At 38.4% G+C, this 14348-nt stretch overlaps 1 protein-coding gene across 1 annotated transcript in view; it reads left to right on the top strand.

The window, feature by feature from the left end:
• Positions 1-6336, top strand: part of LOC121387456 — a 29830-nt gene extending 23494 nt beyond the window's left edge. The window contains exons 5-6 of the mRNA XM_041518575.1: positions 1450-1633; positions 3717-6336. Of these exons, the coding sequence (XP_041374509.1) occupies positions 1450-1633; positions 3717-3845 (313 nt within the window). The 3' untranslated portion in view covers positions 3846-6336. The remainder of the gene's footprint in view (positions 1-1449; positions 1634-3716) is intronic.
• Positions 6337-14348: the final 8012 nt, after the last annotated feature.

Here is a 14348-nt window from a genome sequence, read left to right as displayed (position 1 = left end):
ACGGTTGAGGTGCCTGCGTCGCAGGATCGAACCACCTCGGTGGATCCGTTCAACTGATTGGGTTTCTTTCTGATTCCAACCAGTGCATCACAACTGGCCAAAAACATTTGGTATGTGCTTTCCTGTCTGTGATAAAGTGGATATAAAAGATTCCGTACTGCATTAGGCGAAAAAATGTAGCGGGTTTCCTCTGACAACTACTTGTCAAAATTACCAAATATTTGACATCCAATAACTGATGAATAATAAATCAGTGTGTTCTAGTGGTGTCGTTAAACAAAAACAACTTTTTTTATCCACTCAATTTTTTTTTTTTTCGAATAGGCTGATAGCAGTAGTAAGGAGACTTGCATAGATCCATGACCTACTTTCTGTGACCTTGACCTACTTTCCTGTGACCTTGATGACGTCATGGCTTTCTCACGTGATCCGGCCCCGTCCTACTTATACCAGCCCCGTCCTACTGGCCCCGACCTATTTAGACCGGTCCCAACCTAATCAGACTAGTCCTGAACTACTTAGCCCGGCCCCGATTCGTCCTGCTTAGAAACGCCCGTATTATCCTGTTTGTGGGAAGTGTAGGATCCCTTGCTACTAATGGGAAAGTGTAACGGGTTTCATTTCTAAAACTGTAAAAATTATGTTTGACATCCAATAGCCAATGGTTAATAAATCAAGGTGCTCCAGTGGTGTCGTTAAACAAAACCACTTCTAAGGACTCAGCCCGACGCGAGGTAGTGTGTTTAATTTTATCGCGCTGAATGTTGAATGGTTGTATCTGCTTACATCCGGCAAGTGGTATCATGTTTTGATTTTGATTGTCGGTCGCTATACTCTACGGAACTTCTAGAAGTTACATTCTCAAAGACGTGAGATTTGGTAGTATACACCCTATAGCACAAACAATGACTAGAAATTAATTAATCAAACTATCAATGTTTCTTGATAAATCCATGCACAATGTCAACTCAATATCTTGATGCATTGTGGGAACAACGGTCCTTCTAGCTGTCTTACCGCCAGAGTAGTCGGGCTAGTGTAACAGATAGCAGGGCGGAGAAGAAACCTGTCGTCCCGGTTGGACTGGTAGCCGATTGATAATCTAAACCGGCCTCGTTGGTGTCGTGGTTAAGCCATCGGGCACAAGACTGAGGTACAGGGTTCACAGCCGGGTACCGGATTCCACCCAGAACGAGTTTTAACGACTCAGTAGGTAGGTGTAAGACCACTACACCCTCTTCACTATCACTAACCACTAACCACTACCCAACTAACAACTAGCCCACTGTCCGGATAGCTGAGGTTTGTGCCCAGGACAGCGTGCTTGAACCTTAATTGGATATAAGCACGAAATATAAGTTGAAACGAAAATGAAATGATAATCTAGACCCACAGCTTTAAAATGTGCAGATTTTGATTGGTCGCTAGACAACATTCCTTTCCTTTCAGACTGGCGATAATGTTTGGCGAGCACCTGAGAATGGAGATTATGTTTCAAAATGCGCTGGACTACAGTGTCAGCCTCCATGTTCTAGACGATGGAAGCATGGCCAACAAAGTGAACATTACAGGAAAACTAAAACAAGGGGACACGCTTGAAGTTAACGTTGCCATGGCATATAATCTCTTCCAGGTAGGATTTTTAAAGTTGAACTTTATTTTGCTAACGACACCACAAGAGTTTATTGATTAATCAATCATTATCTATTGGACATCAAATATTTGGTAATCAGAGTACACCCGCTACATTTTTCTGTTGGCAGCAAGGGATCTTTTATATGAACTCTCCCACAGGCAACATAGCACATACCACGGCCTTTGGATATACCAGTCGTGGTGCACTGTCTGTGACGGGCAGAAAACCCCAATGGGCCCCGTGACGGAGATCGAGCCTAGCTGACCGTGCAGGAGGCGTGCGTGTTGCGAGTGGGCTATGTCCTGCCCTAGTATGTTTAAATTATCCAATCCAGGCCCCGTGCTTATAAACCTTAAAGTCTAGACTTTAATAAAGTCCAGACTTTTACGTCATGGCAACGCCATTCAAATAGCATTACGTTAAAGTCTGGACTTTATTAAAGTCTAGACTTTAAGTTTAATAAGCACGGGCCCTGCTATATTCATTCATTTAAACTTATTGTTTTTACTTATATCCAATTAAGGTTCAAGCATGCTGTCCTGGGAACACACCTCAGCTATATGGGCTGTCTGTCCAGGACAGTGGGTTAGGGACTAGTGGTTAGTTGGCTTAGTGGCTTACTCCTACGCATTGAGTCGCTAAAGTCGCTCTGGGTGAGAGCTGGTACCAGGAAACGAACTCAGTACATACAGCTTATGGTGGCTTAACTACTACGCCACCGAGGCCGGTAACTCTCGACCTAGTAGATGCGAGAGTGGTACGTTACTATTTTAAAAAAGTTAATATTAATACTACAAACGTTTAAATAGAAAATTGCAATTATATCGGGTGATTCATTTTAAAACAAAGGTCACACATTTAACCTTCAATCGAGGAAAAGGTATGCAACACAGAACACTGAAAATGTATACATTACCAGGGCCAGTGCTTATAAAGCTTCAGAGTCTAGGTTAAAATCTCTAATGACGTCACACGCATATAATCTGTATGACGTTGTTATGGCATTAAAGTCTCTGACTCTATTAGAGCATTGAATCTAGAGGGTGTATACTACCAAATCAAATCCCATAGACGACAATAGTAACATATGTGGCTAAAACTCCTACCTGCAACGTATCAACCGACATAAACGCCACGGATATAAATACTACCACCCCTCACACTTAAAGTGAATCAGAAAAAATTGGGGGTCAAGCTGCTCGTTTCTGAGATAACGGGTAATGTCTATGACTACCGTAGTTCCGCACAAAATTCGAGTACTTTTTTTTACAGGTACCCCATACATGTTTCAAGTACAAGGCAACTTGACTCATTGGTACTAGATGAAATAAAATTGCTTATTTTTTTTACCCAGATAAAACTATTATTTTTTACAACGAACACACTCACATTTATAACCAATCACAGGACTTGTGGTATTCACTTCTCTATCAAAAGTTGGGTGCACCTCGAACTTTGACCCAGCCGGAAGTTATTTGGTTTAGTACTACCTAGAATCTAAAGGTTATGTAAGTACCAGGTCAGATTATTATGGTATATTGAAATTTCTTGCAAATAAGTTACCTAATACAATGCATAATACATATAATTATATAAATTACGTACTCTTGGAGACTCTAGTCTCATTGAAAGACTGACTAAATGACTGACTGTATGATAGACACACAACAAGACAGATAGACAGACTGACGGAGATGGACTATCTGACTAACTTACATACTTATAGTATGACAAACTGAAAGACTACGAGTTGCAGGCTATCTGATTGACTTTTGGACAGACAGATTGACTGACCGATTGGCTGGCTAAAAGACTGGCTTGATGAAAGGCGTACTTACCGTGAGACTGACTGACCGACCTACTTACCGACTTACTGACTGACTTACTGACTGACTGACTTATTAAGAGACGGACAAACTGATTGAGAGACTACCAGACTGACTGTTTTACTGACTACCTGCCTTACTGACTACCTACTGACTGCCTTATTGACTGCCTCGCTGACTGATTTGCTGACTGACTGCTTTACCGTCTGCTTTACTGATTGACTGACTGACTGTTTTTGCTGCTATTGTTTCAGGTTATGGTGAAAGGCAACCCAAGGAAACCTACGTTCGACGGCACCGAGTTCTCACTTATTTCTAAACGTCTAACTGAAGTTTCTTTTTCCGGCTCTATCCCTACTAAGAGTCTGAAAGTTATGTATTAATTTAAACTTTGAAAAATAATCCCAGCAAGGCACGCCATATTGAATTTTAACAACACCTTTCGTCATCACTGTCGTTGGAGCGGTTCATCAGAATTAAAGTTTAGCAGAGACGTCAGTTTGGATTTTGAATACAGTAGACAAAAAGAATCAAGACAAAATAATAAGATCTACTACAACTATCTACAACGTGAACAAGCTCATTTACTTAGGGTTTTTTTAAATTCTTTCTTCAAATAACTATACAAAGCAAAAAAACCTCTTTACTTGTTGTTGCTTGTTGTTCTTCAAATATCTAGACAAAGTCAAAAGGCTCTTTTTTTTTTCCTTCCTTCAAAAAACTAGACAAAACTAGACAAAGACAAAAGGCTCATTTATTTGTCGGTTTTCTTTTTTCAAAGAACAAGACAAAGTCAAAATGCTGATTTACGGTTTTTTCTTTCTTCAAGGAACTAGACGCAGTCAAAAGATATTTACTTGTTTGTTTGTTTTTCTTTTGTCAAACAACTAGACAACGTCAAAAGACCCATTTACTTAGGGTTTTTTCTTCATAGATCTAGACAAAGTTAAAAGGCTAATTTACTTGTTTTCTTTCTTCAGAGAACTAGACAAAGTCAAAACATTTATTTACTTGTTGTTAGCTTTTTTTCAAAGATCTACAACAGTAAAAATGCTAATTTATTTTGGTGCTTGGATTATTTTCTTTCTTAAAGAACTATATAAAGTCAAAAAGGTTCATTTACTTTTTTTTCTTCAAAGAACTAGACAAAATGAAAGGGTTCATTTACTAATCAAAAGGCTTATTTACTCAGTCTTTTTCTTTTTTTTAAAAGGACTAGACAAAGTAAAAACGCTCCTTTACTTTTTGTCTTTCTTCAAAGAGCTAGACAAAGTCAAAAGACTAATTTACTTTCTTTTTCTTTCTTAAAAACTAGACAAAGTGGTTTTATTCCACTAATAGACAAACGAAAACGACATAAGCTCTGTAAAATGTATACACTTGTCAATGATGGTACACCAACGTACTTAGCACTTTTTTGTTTATCAAGATCTAATATTAGAACACGTGGCTTAAGGAATAAAAAACACTAACAACAGTAGCTAGTCGTATAAAAGTATACTCTGATTTTTTTTATGGAATAAGGTTGTAGAATGCATTAAATGTCAAAGTACGGAAAGCTGTATCATTGACATCTTTAACAAATCAATTAAAGAAATCGGACAACGCTATTCCTAGATATGTTTATCTGGGTTCTAGACTTGAGCAGATACTCCACTGTAAACTTCGCCTAGACATCAATGACCTTAATGGCCATAAATTATTTCGATATATTGCAGATGATCCGGTTGACCAATCCCATTTAGTTTTGACAAAATAAATATTGTTTAAATCAACCAGACAAAGTTAAAAGACCCATCTACGTTTTTCTCTCTTTCTTTCATTGTGCTTTTTCCTTTCGGGTGGCAACAGTTTTTGTTCTTCTTAATAGCATAAATCGTACAACATTTTCTGCAGTGTTGGTCTTGTTAAAAACGTATTGTATGGTACATATCGTATAGCACAATCGATAGTCCATACCAGGTAAGTCTCAAAAGTCTTAAAACATGCATATACAGCGAAAGGTAGGTCTCAAAACTCTTAACAAATACATGTACAGTGAAAGGTAGGTCTCAAAACACTTAACAAATACATGTACAGTGAAAGGTAGGTCTCAAAACTCTTGAAACATGCATATACAGCGAAAGGTAGGTCTCAAAACTCTTGAAACATGCATATACAGCGAAAGGTAGGTCTCAAAACTCTTGAAACATGCATATACAGCGAAAGGTAGGTCTCAAAACTCTTGAAACATGCATATACAGTGAAAGGTAGGTCTCAAAACTCTTGAAACATGCATATACAGCGAAAGGTAGGTCTCAAAACTCTTGAAACATGCATATACAGCGAAAGGTAGGTCTCAAAACTCTTGAAACATGCATATACAGCGAAAGGTAGGTCTCAAAACTCTTGAAACATGCATATACAGCGAAAGGTAGGTCTCAAAACTCTTGAAACATGCATATACAGTGAAAGGTAGGTCTCAAAACTCTTGAAACATGCATATACAGCGAAAGGTAGGTCTCAAAACTCTTAAAACATGCATATACAGCGAAAGGTAGGTCTCAAAACTCTTAAAACATGCATATACAGCGAAAGGTATGCATATCCTGTCCCATCGGTAGCACCCGCCATGACCATAAGTCACAGTCTGAGTAGCTTGTGTTCCTAGGAATTTAAGTCCGCCGCAAAGCGTCCCCCGTCGATTGGTACATTGGACTATTTCTCGTTCCAGCCTGCACCACGAATGGTACACAAAAAACCTTGCTATGTGCTGTCTTGCCTGAGGGATGGCCCATATTAAAGATTCTTTCTTACAAGCTGTGCACCCTAACGGCCTTAACGAGGCCACTCACGTGGACATGTAGATCGGAAATTAAAATTTTAGACCTTCGTTCAAAATTGTATGTCGAAATTACTTTCTTTTTTAATATTATAAAATAGTCCGATTCTCTCTTCTTTGTCATATTATTTTATCTTTGGACTGTCCTTCTAAAATGCTCCAAATTATACAAATATTCGGTCGAGCAGTCAATTCTTTTTTATTTTGTTATTTTTATTATTATTACTACTAACTTTTTTTTTACTAATTCCTATTTTCAAAATTCTGCCCATTTTCAATTCTGTCTGTCCAGGACAGTGGGTTAGTTGTTAATAATTGTTAGTCGTTAGTTAGAGGCAAGATGGTGTAGTGGCCTTACACCTACCCAATTTAGTCGTTAAAACCCACTCTGGGTGGGAACCTTGTAACCTACCAGCCTTATGTCCGATGGCTTAACCACGACACCACTGAGGCCGGTCTCGCTTACAAAACCCAAGTGGAATATATTGAGCTGTGATGGCATGCACTTACGAATCACTGTAAACACAGTGGCGATATCAGGTGTTCGCGAAAAATGAGCATATCCTGTCACATCGGTGGCACCCATCATGAGTACAGGTAACATTCTGAGCAGCTTGTGTTTTATTAACATCCGGGGGTGGGACGTAGCCCAGTGGTAAAGCGCTTGCTTGATGCGCGGTCAGTCTAGGATAGATCCCGTCGGTGGGCCCGTTAGGCTATTTCTCGTTCCAGCCAGTGCTCTACGACTGGTATATCAAAGGCCGTGATATGTGCTATCCTGTCTGTGGAATGGTGCATATAAAAGATCCCTTGCTACTAATGGAAACATATAGCGGGTTTCCTCTCAAAGACTATAATATGTCAAAATTAACAAATGTTTGACATCCAATAGCCGATGATTAATAATTCAATAGGCTCTAGTGGTGTCGTTAAAGAAAAGAAAGTTTATAAATAATGTTTTTACTCGCCAACAACAGTCGGCGATGAAGTATAAATCTAGCTTCTCTGTGTAAGGTCACTAAAGTGAAAAAATAGATGTTCGATGAAATACACAATGGGCTGGAAGACATTTTAATATACCTTACTGACGTCGATACGTCTTAATCTGCCGTAGGTATTTAATAATTTACGATAAATGTGGATGTTTAGTCACATGCAATCTTCCTGATCTGCCGCGCATATGTAATAATTTACAATAAACGCACACGTTTCATCTCGTTTGACCTCCTACGGATATTTAGTAACTTGCGGCATATTTAGGAACTTACGATATCTATTGTATCCGCGAAATTAGATTTCTATACGTTTTGTCCTTGTAAAAACTCAATATTTTAATATTATGGTTTGAAAAAAAAGTTCAACATGAGCAATGATACTGTTGTAGTCACACCCATAGTTTCGTTTATTTTTTTCATATGTAATTATTTCGTGCTTTTATTTAATTAAGGTTCAAGCATGCTGTCCTGGACAAATACAACAACTATCAGGTCTGGTGCTTATACATTTTTAAAAGTCTACACCCGAGACTCTAATAGAGTCTGAGACAGTAACGACATGGCAACGCCACACAAATTACATGCGTGTGACGTCATTTGAGATTGAGTCTGGACTCAAACGTTTTAGAAGCACGGACCCTGAACTGTCTGTCCAGGACAAAGGTTTAGTGGTTAGTTAGAGAAGTCGGTGTATGACTGTACATCTACCCATTCAGTTATTAAGCTCATCCTCTGGGCGGCGGACCGTTCCGGGAGGCGAACCCACTACCTACCGGCCTTATGTCCGATGGCTTAACCACTACACAACTCATAGTCCCATACCTATTTATTCATTTCATTTGTCGTCTTAGCCTCTGCGGGAACGAACAAACGTATCCCTAAATAGTGTATTAAATTCATTTTTAATCGGTCAGTTCATCGATTGTCCTTAAATAATCCTGAACAATTTGGTTTTCTCAATAAGACCAACACGAGGGACGGGACGTAGCCCAGTGGTAGAGCGATCGCTTGATGCACGGTCGGTTTGGGATCGACCCCCGTCGGTGGTCCCATTGGGCTATTTCTCTTCCAGCCAGTGCACCACAACTGGTATATCAAAGGTCGTGGTATGGGTTATGCTGTCGGTGGGGTGGTGCATATAAAATAAATCCCTTGCCACTAATGGAAAAATTGTGGAGGTTTTTTTTCTCTAAGACTATATTTCAACATTACCAAATGTTTGACATCCAATAGCCGATGATTGATGCGCGGCCGGTCCAGGATCGATCTCTGTCTTTGGGCCCATTGGGCTATTTCTCGTTCCAGCCAATGCACCACGACTGGTATGTCAAAGGCCGTTGTATGTCTGTGGGTTGGTGCATATTAAAGAACCCTTGCTTAGCTTAGCTTTGTAACTTGTTTAACGTGTCCATATACCACTAGGGTTTCGAACACGCCTATCCCGAGTCCGGCCTCCGATAGGATCGGGAGTCTGACTCGGGACAGGGATAAAAAGGGGGAAAATAGGGGTTAAAAAGATTTGGCTGCGCCCTTAAAAAAAATATCAACATTCCTATCCTATATAAATTATTAATATAATATATTTTCGGCGCAAATTTAGATGGGCTGGTCTAATATTAATAATAATTCTTAAACAATATTCATTAAGCCTATGGGAGGTTAAGAGGAAAGGGGCTGCCAGTCATATTTTAAACATTGGTGTGTCCAGGTGAGGGTCGGGAGGGAGGGGAGGGCGGCCCTACACAAAACCTAAGACCGAACCGCCTACGCATATAGCCCCAAAGAATGCCCTAACTCCCAGCATCCCATCATCCCCACCCCCCACCGTGTCCAACCGCAGTTCAGTCCAATCCTGGCAGCCTACTAGTTGTTTAGGAAGTTATTATAACTTCCCAAACCGGCGTCCCTTGAAAAGTGACGCCAAAGGGTTGTAAGAGTTTAATCGCTGGTGCCACTAGGGGAGTGGCGCAAAAAAATCCAGCAATGGTTAATTTAGAACCCTTGCCACTAATGGATAAAACATGTATCGGGTTTTCTCTCTAAGACTATATGTCAAAATTACCATTAGCCGGTAATGAATGAATCAATGTGTTCTTGTGGTGTCGTTAAACAAAACAAACGCACTTTACTTTCAACGCACTTCAACAAAGCAATTATACGGAAGGAAGAAAATGTTTTATTTAACAAAACACTCAACACATTTTATTTACGGTTGTATGGCGTCAGACATATAGTTAAGGACCACACATATATTGAGAGAGGAAACCCGCTGCCGCCACTTAATGGGATCTCTTATATGCACCATCCCACAGACAGGATAATACATACCACGGCCTTTTACAGCAGTTGTGGAGCACTGGCTGGAACAAGAAATAGCCAAATGGATCCACAGACGAGATCGATCCTATACCGACCACACATCAAGTGAACGCTTTACCACTGGGCTACGTCCAGCGCCTAGGTCTGTGGAATTCGTCTTTGTGTGGTCTTTAGATGGTGTACACGTGCACGGTCTTGTGCATTTTTAATAATTGTGTTTTAAAAGTATGCATTTGACATGATGAGTTTTACTGAATCGTTACCCAAACCAGATAGCGCAGGGTATTTAAATATAATTGCGCTGACTTCCATAAAGATAATACAACTAAAATATTTTACGTTTCTCACATTTCTGTTGCGCCTTTACGGCGTAAAAAAGGCGATATAGCGATAATACTTTTACGATGACAGAAACAGTCCGTGTCTATAAGTCCCAAGTCAAGGACACTAGGTTTATAGTTGCACATTTTTGTAACAACACAAACAAACAACCTCCACTGAAGGGATTCGAACCAGGTACTCTCTGTATTAAAGTCCAGCGCTCTACCAACTGAACTAATAGGGGAATTTCCACTAGCTACTGTCAGTAGGAGCACTACCATCACTACTACCAGGGCCGGATTTAGACCTTGGGGGGCCCGGGGCAGTTCAGGTTCGGAGGCCCCTCAACATAGAAATTAAATTACATGACAAATTAAAAAATGAACTAATTTTAAAATTATTAAATTTCTTTAATAAAGAAAATCCATAGTCTGGAGGGTCCCTCCGGCAAAAGGGGGGGGGGGGGGGATTGCCCCCTTATAAATCCGGAACTGACTACTACACATTCCCCCTCAAGTGAAGCTACGTCCCGGAGCTGTGGGCCACGGGCAGTTGAACTGTTATGGGTCTTGATTGGACTGTAATTGTATTCTTGTGTTTAGACCACACCCAGTCGTCCCTACGTCGGCTCCAAATGTAATAGATAAAAATCAACATAACTTAGGGGATTCGAACCACGGACTATTTGTATGAAAGTCCAGCGCATTGCCACAACCGAGCTAATGGGGAAATTTCCACCAGCTAATGCCAAAAGGAGCACTTTATACCATGATGGAAAAATGTAGCGGGTTTCTTCTCTAAGACTATATGTCAAAATTACCAAATGGTTGACATCCAATAGCCGATGATCAATGGATCAATGTGATCTAGTGGTGTCGTTAAACAAAATAAACTTTTCTATTGGGACTGGCTATGATGGGGATAGGGTGGGATATATGAGAAGAGTTACTCAACTCAGAATCTTGCAGCAGTGTTTATTGAACGAGTACATGCCATTAACAAGGAGATTGTACAACACGATATGTTCATGTGTGAACAAGATAAAAGCTGTATATTGTATTATACTTTATATGATCATTGATTTAATTCTGTATTAAAGTGTCAAATGACAGTATACATAAAATTATACAAAACAAACATAAATTGTATTACCACCTAATCCTAAATAGACTTATTGGACACCTGAAACATTTTATTACATGAAACAAAAAATAACGTTACTATATAAAACTATAGAGAAAACAACAACAACAACAAAATATATATATATATATATATATATATATATATATAATCTGTGTGTGTGTGTGTGTGTGTGTGTGTGTGTGTGTGTGTGTGTGTGTGTGTGTGTGATATTAATAATGCTAGTAATCCATTACTTATAATATTGTAACTGCTTTATGTCTGGAAGTAACAGACAATACGTATAATTAAATTTGAAACTCTGAAAGTTGACATTTTATTTTGAATTATTTTTGGTTCTGAAACAATAAAGCTCGGTAAAACAAAGTGTCAATTAAGGATTATGGTCGACATGTAAGTTTGCCGATGTTTTTGTGTGTGTGTGTGTTTTTATCCATTATTTTTCATACCCAGAGGAAAATAAAATATATAACAAACAGTGCTTATACCCATAATGTAAACATACTACATATTTAGTAATAAAACTTTATTTTGAATAATGGTTTGGTTCTTAAACAATAACCTTCAATAAAATAGAGTACCGATACGAAATGATGTTAGGTTTACGTTCATCAGACGTTAAAAGAAAAAAAGAGTAAAGTTTGTTTTATTTAACGACGCCACTAGAGCACATTGATGTTTTTTTTATCTTATCATCGGCTATTAGACGTCAAACATATGGTCATTCTGACACTGTTTTTGTTTTTTTGAGAGGAAACCCGCTGCGCCACATAGGCTACTCTTTTACGATAGGCAGCAAGGGATCTTTAATTTGCACTTCCCACAGGCAGGATAGCACAGAGCATGGCCTTTGTTGAACCAGTTATGGATCACTGGTCGGTGCAAGTGGTTTACACCTACCCATTGAGCCTCGCGGAGCACTCACTCAGGGTTTGGAGTCAGTATCTGAATTACAAATCCCACGCCTCGACTGGGATCTGAACCCAGTACCTACCAGCCTGTAGTTCGATGGCTTAACCACTGCGCCACCGAAGCCGGTAGACGTTAACAAAGTCACGTTGCTACGACCAATGAAATGACGTTAATCGTAATGAATGTAACGATAAAATGTATTACGTTATTAACAATAACACAACTGTAGATGTTTTAAAAAGTATACTATATGACATTAACAAAGACAAAACTGTAATATGCCATAAGATATGTCATTAAAAAGAACAAGAATGTAACGCACTATACGATAAGTCTTTAACGGACAAAAAAAACCCCAACTGCAATGTGATACACTATAAGTAATTAGCATTCTCAAAACTGTAATGTGCTATACGATAAGTCATTAACAATCTCAAAACAGTAATGTGATATATAATAAGTGATTAACATGCTCAAAGCAAATGTGCTATACAATAAATCATTAACAATCTCAAAACTGTAATGTGCTATATAATAAGGCATTAACAATCTCAAAACAGTAATGTGCTATATAATAAGGCATTAGCATGCTCAAAGCTAATGTGCAAAACAATAAATCATTAACAATCTCAAAACTGTAATGTGCTATACGATAGGTCATTAACAATCTCAAAACTGTAATGTGCTATATAATAAGGCATTAACATGCTCAAAGCTAATGTGCTATACGAAAGTCATTAACAATCTCAAAACTGTAATGTGCTATACGATAAATCATTAACATGCACAAAACTGTAATGTGCTATATGATAAGTCATAAACAAACACAAAACTGTAATGTGCTATACGATAAGTCATTGACAAACACAAAACTGTAATGTGCTATAGGATAAGTCATTAACAAACAAAAAACTGTAATGTGCTATAGGATAAGTCATTAACAAACAAAAAACTGTAATGTGCTATACGATATGTCAGTAACAAGCTCCAAACTGTAATGTGCTATTCGGTAAGTCATTAACAAGCACACAACTGTAATGCGCTATACGATAAGTCATGAACATGCTCAAAACTGTAATGTGCTATTCGGTAAGTCATTACCAAGTTCAAAACTCTAATGTGCTACACGATAAGTCATTAACAAGCTCAAAACTGTAATGTGCTATACGATAAGTCATTAACAAGCTCAAAACTGTAATGCGCTATACGATCTGTCATTAACAAGCTCAAAACTGTAATGCGCTATACGATAAGTCATTAACCAGCTCAAAACTGTAATGCGCTATACGATATGTCATTAACAAACCAAAAACTGTAATGTGCTATACGATAGGTCATTAACAATCTCAAAACTGCAATGTGCTATTCGGTAAGTCATTAACAAGCACACAACTGTAATGCGCTATACGATAAGTCATGAACATGCTCAAAACTGTAATGTGCTATTCGGTAAGTCATTACCAAGTTCAAAACTCTAATGTGCTACACGATAAGTCATTAACAAGCTCAAAACTGTAATGTGCTAGACGATAAGTCATTAACAAGCTCAAAACTGTAATGCGCTATACGATCTGTCATTAACAAGCTCAAAACTGTAATGCGCTATACGATAAGTCATTAACCAGCTCAAAACTGTAATGCGCTATACGATATGTCATTAACAAACCAAAAACTGTAATGTGCTATACGATAGGTCATTAACAATCTCAAAACTGCAATGTGCTATATAATAAGGCATTAACATGCTCAAAGCTAATGTGCTATACGAAAGTCATTAACAATCTCAAAACTGTAATGTGCTATACGATAAATCATTAACATGCACAAAACTGTAATGTGCTATATGATAAGTCATAAACAAACACAAAACTGTAATGTGCTATACGATAAGTCGTTAACAAACACAAAATTGTAATGTGCTATACGATAAGTCATTGACAAACACAAAACTGTAATGTGCTATAGGATAAGTCATTAACAAACAAAAAACTGTAATGTGCTATAGGATAAGTCATTAACAAACAAAAAACTGTAATGTGCTATACGATATGTCAGTAACAAGCTCCAAGCTGTAATGTGCTATTCGGTAAGTCATTAACAAGCACACAACTGTAATGCGCTATACGATAAGTCATGAACATGCCCAAAACTGTAATGTGCTATTCGGTAAGTCATTACCAAGTTCAAAACTCTAATTTGCTACACGATAAGTCATTAACAAGCTCAAAACTGTAATGTGCTACACGATAAGTCATTAACAAGCTCAAAACTGTAATGCGCTATACGATCTGTCATTAACAAGCTCAAAACTGTAATGCGCTATACGATAAGTCATTAACCAGCTCAAAACTGTAATGCGCTATACGATATGTCAT

This window comes from Gigantopelta aegis, chromosome 13 (genome assembly GCF_016097555.1).
Source record: "Gigantopelta aegis isolate Gae_Host chromosome 13, Gae_host_genome, whole genome shotgun sequence".
Classification (NCBI taxonomy): Eukaryota; Metazoa; Mollusca; class Gastropoda; order Neomphalida; family Peltospiridae; genus Gigantopelta; species Gigantopelta aegis.
The sequence above is the reverse complement of the archived record's forward strand: the minus strand, read 5'-3'. Positions and strand labels throughout refer to the sequence as shown.